This window comes from Triticum aestivum, chromosome 3D (genome assembly GCF_018294505.1).
Source record: "Triticum aestivum cultivar Chinese Spring chromosome 3D, IWGSC CS RefSeq v2.1, whole genome shotgun sequence".
Taxonomy (NCBI): Eukaryota; Viridiplantae; Streptophyta; class Magnoliopsida; order Poales; family Poaceae; genus Triticum; species Triticum aestivum.
In genome coordinates this window covers 101,091,785-101,104,879 of record NC_057802.1, presented here as the reverse complement: position 1 = coordinate 101,104,879, position 13,095 = coordinate 101,091,785, and the positions used below count along the sequence as shown (strand labels likewise).

At 42.1% G+C, this 13,095-nt stretch overlaps 1 protein-coding gene across 1 annotated transcript in view; it reads right to left on the bottom strand.

Annotated features, from left to right (window-relative positions):
* Positions 1-8,657: 8,657 nt before the first annotated feature.
* LOC123077696 (uncharacterized) overlaps positions 8,658-13,095 on the bottom strand; it is a 15,296-nt gene continuing 10,858 nt past the window's right edge. Inside the window, exon 3 of the mRNA XM_044499996.1 lies at positions 8,658-11,087. Within this exon, the coding sequence (XP_044355931.1) occupies positions 8,964-11,087 (2,124 nt within the window). The 3' untranslated portion in view covers positions 8,658-8,963. The remainder of the gene's footprint in view (positions 11,088-13,095) is intronic.

The following is a 13,095-nucleotide window of genomic DNA, read 5'->3' as shown; positions in this document are numbered from 1 at the left end:
CTATTCTTGCAATTTGTAGGTAATTTCAATGTAGATTTTGGAATGTAGACATTGTAATGTAGGTTTTTTAATAGAATAATTTTTTTTGACTATTTTAGGTGTTTTGAATCAAATAGAAGTAAGAAAATTTAGGGTAGAACTAGGGTAGTAGAATATTTAGCAAGTGTTTAATAGAAATAGTTTATTTAGTAAGTGATTAATATAACTAGTTTATTCATATTAAGTGCTTAATAAAACTAGTTTATTTAGTAAGTGGTTAATATAACTAGTTTATTTATAGTAAGTGCTTAATAGAACTAGTTTATTTATAGTAAGTGCCTAATAGAACTAGTTTATTTAGTAAGTAGTTAATAAAACTAGTTTATTTAGTAAGTGCTTAATAAAACTAGTTTAGAGAGAGACCTATATTGGCAAATTTAGTTATGTTAGCATTATATATAAGATATTTGGAAATGTTTTTGTTCATATTTTCAACCATTGAAATGCAATGACCATCGATAAGTAGCCTATGTTTTGCCGGAGTGTTGATTAATTTCCGTTCCGGAAAATTTCAGGTGCTCGATATGTCCTTTTTTAGCAAAGGCGATGCCGGATTTTTCTGTGAATTTTGGCATGGCTTGTTCTATAATATAGGAAATATTGAGTGTGTTGGAAATGCCGGAAAGAGCATTCTACGCCATTTTGGGTTTTGCCGTCGAGTTATAATCTTTGAATTTTGAACACAGGAGATGTCTGATGACAATGGGATCCCGGAGTGCGGGTACTGCTACGATGACCGGGGTTTGTGCGACAGGTTTCCTCACCTGCAAAATGATAGGTTTTTCACCACGAAGCTGGAAGAGACCATTGATGTTTGAATGGTACGCAACGACAAGCATTTCATCGTAATTAATATCATCACTTGTGCTTCTTTGTTCAACGTGTAATTTCTGGATTTTTTTCAATTCGATTAGTACATCCCGTGCCATGCTAGACCATATGTATTGGAGAAGCTTGGTTTTGGTTTAGATGACTTTGAGAATGTGGAGACGAGGAGGGCTCACTTAAGAACTAAATATGGTTATGAGTTTCTAGTTAAGTTGTACAATGCGGTCAATCACTCCCATTTCGGTTGCTCTAATTGGGAAGCTCTCTGCAAGGCATATGGATTTGAGGAGGGAATGCAAATAAGATTTGATATTCGTCCCGAAGATTATGATGATGATAATAATATCGACATCTAGGTGGATGTGGATATGCTTGTCAAACTAATTTGTTAAGTTCAATAATTTATGTTGTTAATTTAAAAATATTTGGTGTTCATCGGTACTAAACTTATTTATTTATAATTGTCAGCTTATTTCTTATCTTCAAGAAATACTCGGAAGGTTGTGGACAACACATACTACAGCTATGACTCCAAGCTTAATTGCGAGGAGAAAGGTTATCTTGTCTCATTCATAGAAGATGTTGAGGCCTTCAAAACCAATCACTCTATCAGCCCAAATTATACTAGATACGTGCCACTAGTCCATAAATTGTTTGATGGTAACTTCATTGCCAAAAACTTGGTAAGATTTTTTTAATGATGGTAACTTCATTGCATACATTATTCTTAAGTAAACTACATTGCTAAATATATATGTTACTATTACATTTTTGAACAGAGGCTCCCGAAGGAGGTTGTGCCTGACATGCTATTTACCGAAGGTGATGGTTAGCTTAGGATCAACTCCTTCGAAGGCTTACCATACTGCATACTCGATTTCTTCAAATGATGGAAGGCTCAAAATCAAAGAATGTAGCAAAGCGATGAATGCGCACACGCAACTAATTGGAGACAAAATGAATGTGCACAAGCCACAAGTTGGAGATAGGTTTATGTCCATTCTCCATTATGGAGAAGGACCGGTTTATCTGTTTTATGGTATTTTACCTAGGAGAGAGGAGTAGGTCCTAGGTATTAAGAACAATTAGTTAGTGTTGATTATATATGACTATGATGATGATGAGAAGCTTTTATTATGTGCTACAATGTCTTAGAGTTGATGGTGATGCTGAGTAGGAGTAGTGATTATGAGTAGTATGATGATGATGAGGAGGAGTTGTTATTATAACTAGTGACCAAGTTGTTATATGATGTCTCATGGACGAAAATGATGATGATGAGGAGTTATATGAAAATGATATATTATGATGATAAGTTTTTAATGATATTATGATGATGATGATAAGTTATTATGTCATTGGGTGAAAGAACCGCGGATTAGTTTCAAATGGATGGATCCAAAGTGACCATTGGTTACTTTGGATCCAGGCACTTGAAACTAATCCACGGTTCTTCCACCCAATGATGTAATAACTCATTATGATGTAAAAACAATCTATAAATTGCTACTGTATAAAAACTTATATATTGGTGTATGAATACGACATATAACAAAAAAGAAATACGTAATAATAGAAGTAGCGCGGGTAGAGAGGTGCGCTGCTAGTAACTACCAGTAGCGCTTTCTACCAAAAGCGCCGCTGCTACCTGCTAAGCAGGTATAGCAGTAGCGCGGGCAAACACACGCTACTGCTACACTTTAGTTGTAGCACCCCGTGCTACTGCTATACCTAAAACCCGCTACTGCTAGGCTTTTTCCTAGTAGTGCACATGTCGATGTATCATAGGCGTTCCTCACCCATTGAATGGATGACATCTGTCCCAACGCCGAGCTGACACATGGATCCTCGGGCGAATGAGAATTTTAGACGTGAAAAAAGCCCCATTGGTCTGAGCTGTTAACAGGTTATCTGATCCAAACCGGAACCCAATAGCTTAATGGTGACCCGTTACGGTGGATGTCATGTGTCGGTTACCCTTGACGAAAACACTTCCATGAAACGCCATTTATCATCATGGAAGTGGACACTTCCGTCATGATAATTTGAATATTGTCATGGATTTCTACGACAACACATATATGACTATCTTAATTCTGTCATAAAATCATCACGGATGTACATGCATGACAAAAAACGTGACCTACTGTGACAAACACGTATCATCACGGAAGTGTTTTTTTGCAGTGAATCCCGTTCAAGGTTGTTTGGTACTTGCCTATAATTCCAAGGTTAAAGTGTTTGTTTGCAAACCCTAGAAAGGCAAAGAGGTTTTGGTGGCATTAGGATGAGCAAACTAAGGATAAATATATGAGGCACCCGAAATATGCGGCTCAGTGGGAATTAATCGATGACAAGTATAAAGACTTTGCCAAGGATCCTAGAAATTTAAGGCTCGGGGAGTGTACCGACTGAATGAATCCATTTGGCGATATGAGCACCCAACACAACACATGGACGACGCTTCTGTGCATATATAACCTTGCTCCTTGGTTGTGTATGAAGAAAAATTACATCATGATGTCAATGATTATCCAAGGCCTGAAGCAACCTAGAGATGACGTCAACATTTACTTTCAGCTATTGGTAGAAAAACTGCTGACATTGCAGAAAGAGCCTGGTATAACATGTTGCTCACAAAAGGCACTTTTTCCAGCTACATGCGTTGTTGTTGCACACCATTCAAGATATGCCAGCATTAGGCAACACATCGGGGCAGAAAGCAAGAGGACCAGTAGGATGTGTCACATGCATGGATAGGGCAGTGAGTAAATTTCTTCCCAACTTGCGCAAACCATGTACTTGCGTCATCGTAGGTACTTACGGAAAGGTCACCCATACCAAAAGATGAAAGACGAATTTGATGGTACAACAGAGGTAGCTTCGGGCCCAAGACCTTATTCTGGGAAGGTGGTCCACAACATGGCTAAAACAATTAAAGTTGTGCTTGGCAAGGGACTCGGTTCGTCATCGGAAATAACACCAAAGGAACAAGTGTTTAAGAAGAAATCAGTGTTCTGGCAAGTACCTTACTGGGAGTTTCTAATTGTATGTCATTGCATCGAAGAACGTCTGTGAAATCATCCTTAGTACTCTGCTCAAGATTAAAGGCAAAACAAAGGATGGTGATGGTGCATGACTAGATATGCTTGGTGATCAACCAAAACACATGAATGAAGTAGAAGATCATGGAAAATTTCTCGACGTTCACCATAGTTACAATCTCACTCTCTTTGACCTTTTGTTGTCAGTTAAGGCACCCTCTTCCTACTCCACAAACATCAGAAGTCTCGTGGATGCGAGCTCGAGTGAAAATAAGTTGGCACACATTAAGTCACATGATTGCCACGTAATGTTGACACAAATCTCCCCGGTAACCATCAGGAATATGATGGACACAGACATAAAAAACACACTCATCGGTCTTTGTGATTTCTTCAACAAACTATGGCAGAAGGTGGTAGATCGTGAAGAGCTGGATTTTATGCAAGTGGATATTGCAAGAATATTAATATTGTCAAACCTAGAGATGTTTTCCCCACTGTCATTCTTTGATGTCATGGTCATCTCACTGTGCACCTTGTCGACGAGATAAAGTATTGTGGTCATGTGTTTCTTTGCAACATGTATCCCTTCGAGCGATTCATTGTAATATTGAAGCGCTATTGTCGGAATCAATGTCATCCAGAGGCAAGCATCCTACAAGGTTATACCACGGAGGTGGTGGTTAAATTTTGCACCAAATATATGAAATAAAGACCTTTAGGTTTTCTCCTCTCTCACCATGGGGGATGGCTGGCTGGTAAGCCGGTCCTTGCTGGCGCGCCATTTAGTGCACCTGGAGATCAGGCCAATCAAGCCCATTTGACAGTACTGCTTAACAAGACAGATCTCGACGCTTATGCCGAAGAACACTTGGAGGAGATACGACGAAGCTACTTACCCATGGTGCATTCGTCAACTGTCGAGACCAATGTGCACAATAAGGACTATGTCAAATGGCTGAAGGCTCATTTGGCACGCGGATCCATTGATGACCTTGCAACGTGGTTGGCACAAAATCCATCACCTACTATTATGAGGTATCAAGCATATGCCATAAATGGCAACACGTTCTACACTGAGGAACGTGATGAGAGGACATATCAGAACAGCTCTGTTCGAATAGAATGCCTAACTATAGGCGAAGATGATAAAAAGGTATACTATGGAACCATCGAAGAGAATTGGGAGCTTGACTATGTGAAAGGAAAAATAGCATTATTCAAGTACAGATGAGTCCCTCTTGGTCAGGTAAAGGTTGATGATTACAGGGAAGACCTATGTTGACCTCGGAAATATGGCATATTATAAGGACCATTCATTCTTGCCAGCGATGCTACCCAGATTTTCAATGTGAAAGACCCCTCGCATAAGCATTGCCATATAGTGATGCATGGGAAGAGGAAGGTACTAGGCTTTGAGAATATTGTTGATGAGGACAAGTACAATCAATTTGATGAGTTGCCAACTGAGGTATCACGCAACAGCAGCTCAGAGAAGCGTAAAATCATCAGAAATCCTAAGTTCATTAAGGGTTTACTTAATGATCCGGGTTGCATGTACTGAATTGTGAGTTATGCCCGACCATCTATTCTTGTAAGAACAATTAATATGTTGACCTTGATATGTTGTCAGCCCTAGCAATGAATTTGAACTGTTTATGATTATATACCATAGAGCTAGCACACTCAATTGATCTCACTCCAGTATGTAACTGAACATATGCAATCTAATTTATCACTAGCACACGGTTCATTCACGAAAGTCGTATGTCTATCAAACCGTGGCCAATGACCCCTAGCGTGCGCAATGTGAGTTGTGCATTCTGATTGCCAAGAACCCCAAACCCAAGGATCGTACGTCTGCACTCTAGGATGCACCAAGATCGAATGGCAATCCTTATCCCTCTCATCATCACATGTGGTTGCAGTTGAGATTGATTTATATGCACTAAATGCCCGTAAATACAAAAAATGGCTTAAATATAGCAAACGAGCCGTGAAATGCTCCAGAAAATCAAACTTAGAATATAATGGTGATTGCCTAGCGTGGAATTTTTTTCGAGGAGAACGACGAAGTCACCATTGATTGGAGTTTGAATTGCCACTCCTCCTTTTGGAAACTATGATTCTTCTAGTGAGATGCTCTGATTTCCAAGGAGCGATCAGCAACTTGTGCCAAACTTTACCAAAAAAATTCCACGGGGTCTTGAGATCACGCCACGGTGACACATCGATTTCGTGATTTTCGGAGTTCATCTGCATTTCTTGTCATTAAATTACTAACATGCCTTACGCCGGTGGCCACATCTCGCAGCTGAAATGTTTGAAACTTATTCTCATTCCTTGGGAAATGACTAAAAACACACAAAGCGACATACAAATGATCATTTTTAGAGCCTTGTCAAAAACCACATGTAGTTGCAGTTGAGATTTGATTTATATGCACTGAATGCATGGTAAATACAAAAATACCTTAAATATAGCAAACGAGCCCTCAAATGCACCAGAAAATTAAATTTAGGGTACAATGGTGATTGCGTACTGTGGATCTTTTAAGGCAAAACGATGAAGTCACCGCTGATTGGAGTTTGAATTGCCGCATCTCCTTTTGGAAACTATAATCCTTCTTGTGAGATGTTTTGGGTTCCAAGGAACGATCATGGCAATTTGTGCCAAACTTTACCAAAAAAAATTATACGGGGTCTCGAGATCATGCCACGGTGACACCGATTTTCTTTATTTTTTTAGTCCAGCTGCATTTCCTGTAATTAGAATATCAACAAGACCTACTCCAGTGGCCGCATGGTGCGTTGTTACCCTCTCGGGGGCGTCATCGTGGAGCTCAGCTACCTTCTGGTCAAAGTGCGCCGGCGTCTTCAGGCATGGATCCTTGCGTGAAGCTTCTTCGACTATGGTATGGGTAGTACCGTTGGTCCCCCTAACTTTTATACATGGCATCGTTGTTACCGTTCTAGGTCCTCGCTGTCTACAAGCAGGATCAGCGCTCGCCATCGCTGAGCGAGAGGGCAGGTGGCCCACTCTGGCGATAGTTTGGTGTGCGTGGTGTAACGGTGTCCGGTGGTTTCCTAAGGAATTGGGGTTTTCATTCCTAGTTAGAGGTCTCGTGTACTTGTTGGGTGTGGTTTCTCGTGGGTTCATGCTCGACTTAGATCATCTCTAGCAAATCCTGTAAAAAGCCGTGACCCGTAAAATAACCGTCAAAATACGGGTCGGCGCGAAAAATCCTGCCTGACCAGACCCCGCAAACGCGTTCGACCCGTAAAAGTTTTTACGGGGCGCGACATAATTCCTGTCCCAACCCGCGAAAACGCGGGTTCCCCCCTCGGCCCGTCGACGCCCTGTATATAGTGGGGGCGGTTGGTGGGGAGGATATTTCAGCCCGCGCTTTTCCCCACCCACCGCCGCCCCTCTCCCCCTCGCCCCGCCGCCCACGATTCCGCCGAAAGTAGCCTGCGGGGTCACGCCGGAAGGCCGCCACACGCCCGAGGTTGCCCTCCGCCACTTCCTCCTGCGTCGGCGGGCCGGAAAGTTGCAGATCGGCAACCGTTCGGCGCGGGCGGCCGGATTTGGCTTTTCCAGCCACCGGTGGCTGCACCAAGCCATGGATTGGTCGGGGAGCACCCCGCGCAACCCCGTTGCCGCATGCAGGTACGGGTTCGCCATGTAGCCGCCGCCGCCGCCGGTTTGCCGGCAGGTCCGCCGGGCTCGGCGCTCGCGCAGCGGCTCGCCGATGCCGCTCATACAATGTGATGACTGCACGCGAACAGTACTGCGGCTAACTTCGGGCACGCCGAAGCACCCCAGATGTGTTGTTTTCATTCGGCTTTGTCACGGTATTCTTCGGTTCAATTGTGATAGCTCTTTTTGAACATCGTCATGTGTGTAGGAAGATGGATGCTCATCTTGATTTTGGGAAGGAGAATACATTGATTTATTGATAGAAATGAACTTAATAGATGTCACTCCTTAGTAGAATTGAAGCTAATGATGCGGCTGCGTATGCAATTAGAGAAGCAACGTCTACTTCTTTACAACCAAAGAAGAAGAATGAAGAATGCAAAATCAAGAATCCGCAGATCAACAACGAATGCATGGAGTAGATATTGGTCCAACTAGTGGGGAGCCGTTATGGAAGTTGGATATCTTCTAAAATGCATAATTGTGGTTCTTATTTTTTTGTCTTGCTATTCTAGCAAAGATTTGGTGAACTACTATGTATCCAATGCCGTTGAAAAAGCAAAGAAATGCAATTTCATGTGTGAAATTGAATTGTAAACTTCGGATTTGCGGGCCGGCGGGAGCGACGCCTGAGCAGACCCCGCAAAGCCAACCCGTAAAAGAGAATATTCTGCGAATATCCTTTTTTACGGGTCCGTTTTCTGGAATCTGACTTTGCGGTCGTCAGCACCGGTCCACAAAGTTGTTTTTCCGTGAACTGGTCTGCTAGAGATGCTCTTAGTTGCCAACATCTTCGCTACACCCTCGGATTGTCGATTTTATTTTGATCTCCTTTATAAAATAGGGCGGAAGCCTGTTTCAAGTGGGTGTCGCGGTACACTACAAAGCGTAAAATGAGCCAATAACTCTCACTTCACAGCACAAGACAACCAGTATCAGAAACAACAGTGTCTTCTCAGAAAGAATAATTATTTACAGACAACTTAGAATTGACGGGTTTTCATGACAAAAATATAAAGGAGCTCCTGGCCTGTTCTGTTCAGAATGAACCTTGCAAATACAAAATGTAGGTAACATTTTCTATTTAGCTTCCAGACCAAAAGTAACAATACAGAAATATAAAAGAGTACATGTCTTAGGCTACACCAGCCATGGATTCAGGTTCAGCTGAGGAAATAATTACTAACGAAGGAAGCAAATCATTTGAAATATCACAACTATCACAAACAGAAAAAAAAAATGTAACAAACATTTTTCAAAAGGATCCAACTAAATGAATGAAATTAAATAAAAACAGCGCCGATGTTTTATAGATTCATGGAACTGCAGCCAACAAAAGTTCAACAAAGGGTATCATGCTCCTTTGTTCTGAGGACATGCAGCATTTGTGCTCCTACTTCCGAACGAAACACATGAGTACACAGGCGCAGAATCGCCATCACCTGTGCTATCGCTTGGCACCAGTACATGCTTCGCCCCAGGAGTGAGCTTCACTGGGCCTGATCTCTTCTGCACACAGCGACCACTAGGCGAAGCATTGGAATTGCCAAGAACAGCGCTCCCCATTCTGTTGTCTGTATTTCTGGCCGAAAGGGCCACATCTCTTATGCTGTTGGAAGGTGCTTGAACTACATGGCCTGGATGGTTGAATGTAAAACCCACTGATGAGCTTGCTGAATGCACAACATGTTGCTGAGGCAAATTGGCATGGAAACCTGAAGATGGTATGCCATGCTGTCTGGTTGTAGGCAAAGGTGGTGCTATGGGTGGTTCTGTTCTAGTGATAGGATCAGAGTAATAACGGCGCGATGGGGAATTCTGTTGGAATGCTGCACTGCCATGATTGGGAGGAGGTGGGCAGCCCAATAGAAAAGACCGATTGGTCTGCGAGTTTGAAAAATCAACAAACCTGTTTTCATATGGCAACTGATCTCCAGACAGTACATTAGCTGCAGGGAAAGGGTGGCTGTAATCATGTGTAGTCCGTGCCTGACTTGCGCTTGCATGATATGTTGAAGCATGAATTATACTGGTAGAATTTACTGTGTCATTGGGGAAATTCATAGCTTGTAAAGAGAGAAAAGGCCGTCCTGGTTGTGGCAAGAACACATTTGCGTTGAGATAGTCATTGGTCAAAGTGCCTGTATGCCTCTGCGCAGTCTTGGAAAACGATTCAGCTCTGGTCGTGCAAACTGGAAGATCTTTACCCATCAAACGAACTGTCTGTCCTGTCGAAGGGCCATTCTCACACGGCATGTTCAACTCAGAACGAAAATTTAACTCCTTACTGTGCGACACATTAGATTCATGAGATGGCCAGGAAGAGAATTTGCCGCTGGTGGAAAACCAACTCTGGTGCTGCCGAAATGAATCCTGAAATGTATGCTCTGGCAATGCAAAAGGAGACGTACTCATAGTCATAGTGTCTTTTACTGAAACATTACTGCAACCACGACGAGTCTCAGCAAGTTCAGTTAAGCTCAATGGAGGACCATCAGCATCTACATCAGAAACTTTTATCGCCTCACCATGCAAAAATGTGCCTGCCGAACTTGAATTCATTGTTCGTTCCAAGTCAGCAGTAGATTGTTCGCTTTCCAGTCTCTGTGAAACAACATTAAAATTCATCCGTTTTTCTCTCCCATCAAGCAATTGGACATCAGAACTTAAAGTTCCCTCATGTGTATGCTCCAGATTTGGCACCTCTGAATATGAATCATACCTTTGGTCCAATTCAGTAGATTCCGGTAACGCCATATTCAGATCAATCAAAGGAGCGGACATCTCTCTGTTACCAGGCTCAGGAGAATCCTCATGATCTGAATTCTTATTTGCTTCTTTCGTCTTAGTGAAAGCTTCCATGGGAATATGAGAAATACCACTTTCTGCAGTTATGCATTTTTCAGGAGAATCCTCATGATCTGAATTCTTATTTGCTTCTTTCGCTTTACTGAAAGCTTCCATGGGCATATGAGAACTACCACTTTCTGCAGTTATGCATTTGTCTGCTTCGCTAGACGTGAATGACGATGATGATGAAGAGGACGACGATGAAGAAGCCATAGCATCTGAAAACATTTTGCAGAGACTTTGTTGTTCTGGTAGCTCAAGTATAGCATCTGCTTCTGAGAATTTGACACGTTTCACTGATTTGCGGCAGAGTTCTATTACTTCCTTGCCTTCTGAATTGCCACGTTTCTCCTTGACCATTTTCACTGATGTGTGCTTTGTGCACTTTAAAATGCCATGCCTAGGGATAAAATTTTCCAGATCTCGTGGTTTCCCCACTTTGTCGGCTTTATTGATGTCCATGTGCTTTTGTGTGTCAGCCTTCTTCTTATTTATATTATTGATCTTCCCCTGCTTCCTTCTCTCAGATATCTTTTCTCTCTCTTCTCTGTGATGTTGTGAGGCCTCAGGTTTCTGTGATGAGTGAGTATCCAGTCCATCAAAAAGGTTTGAACTTTCAAGTGTTTCCTACAGAATTGAAGAGCATTATTTGAAACCATAAGATACATATAACTGTGAGTACAAAAAATAAACGAAAAACTGAACAGCACAAATCAGATCTACCAGATGTATACCAATTTGAAAAAATGATCAGGAAAGCGGAATACTCTAGACGGGAAAGTTGCTGCATATATATAATTTATTATGTTCATTAATTTTGGATCATAGAAATTTCAGCACAAGTGTGCTATACACAAATGACATTGGTGTTGCAGGTATGCATATGGGTGATGGACCATGCGTTTAAACTTTACACCCACTGCAAAATTCACAAATCTTAAATGTTCTTCTGTAGATACACTTGTTAATGTCAGTCTCGTATATCATCACTAATGTTTAGGAGAAAATTAGTTTTAAGATCATACCAGGGTTACAGTCCTACGTAGGCATACATATATGTGCTGATGGGTGCCTAAAGTGGCTCTAACATTTTCTATAGGAATACATGCTTGATGCAACAGGGTTATGTTCTTTTCGATAAGTGTCAAGCTACACAGACCTGAACCACATACTGAGATCTTAGGCACACCTCGCAGGCGCCACATTGGAAATGCTGTCTTAAGAATGAAAAATCAACTTAAACTACAAACAATGTAATATATATTTACAATCCCTCAAATGTATACAGAATGAGTATTCGTGTAATGAATCTATTCCTTGAACTTTTTTTTTATCAAATGATCATGACTAAAATAATCATGTTTTATTGAGAAAAATATATTTGTGCACTCATTAAGCTGTGTAGTTGATTTTTTTTTGACAAAAAGGACCACATGGTTGTCACAATGGTGTGTACTCGTCCTCAATGCACCGATCGAAAAACAATCTTTTGACAATTATCTTATATACTTAATGATATCTATTGACAGATCAACCAATTAAACTTCTTTGTTGATGTAATAAATGAATATGCATGATCCAATCAAGCTCTACAGAGTACTAGAAGCAAAAAAAATTCACAGGCCGAGTAGCCAGGAATTGCGCCAGTCGCGTCCTTGCTCAAGATGGCAATGGGGCCCCGAAACCCGCGTCCCCGCGGGTTTTTACCCTATTAGGGGACGGGGATGGTCGTCTTTTTAACCCCGCGGGGCTGCCGCTGGGTAAAATATAAAACCCGACACGTTTCGCTGGTTCAAACCCGTTTGAGCAATACCCGAACCCTAAACCCGCCATCCCCCGTCAAAATACCACACTAAGCCTAATTAGACATCTTGTTGAACCATGTATGGCTGAATAATGCTCCTGTTTGTTGCGGAAATATGCTTATGTAGATGTTGTTACCGCTCTTTCTAGCTGTTGTTATTGCTCTTTTTGATCAAGTTATGCCGCTGAAATATGCTCCTTGTAGCTGCGTTATTGCTCTTTTTGCTCGAGTTATGCTGCTGAAATATGCTCCTTGTAGCTGTTGAACCATGTACTATTGTATTGTGCTGAAATTTTCGCAAGTTACGCTGCTGAAATATGCTCTTTTGCTACCGAAATGCTATTCTTTGCTGCTATTATGGTTGCTTAAATATGCCGATTTCCTCATGAGTTTAGAAAACCCGATGGGTTTAGGGGACGGGCAAAAAACTAGCCCCGCGCACGCTGACGGGGACGGGGATGGGTTTGTGATTTTCTCGTGGGGATGGGTTTGGGTAGGCAAAACCCGATGGGTTTCGTCCCCGTTGCCATCTTGAGTCCTTGCGCCACAAAGCTGCAACCAGCAGCGCCAAATGCTACGACCGGCGGCCTAGAAAAGCTAGAACCTACGAAATAAAAAGCTTCAACTGAAGACGGAGGAGCTGGTGGTGGGGCACTATGCCACCGCAAAAAGGCTGCAGCCGACGGGAGAGAAGCTACAACCGGCGACGGGGGAAGCTTCAACCGGCAGAAATGGTGATCGCGGGCGAGCTGGGAACTCGTGACTGTGGGATGTTATTCCCCGTGACTGCAGCGAGATGGAATTGTCGTTTGAAAAGCTGGAACCCGTAAG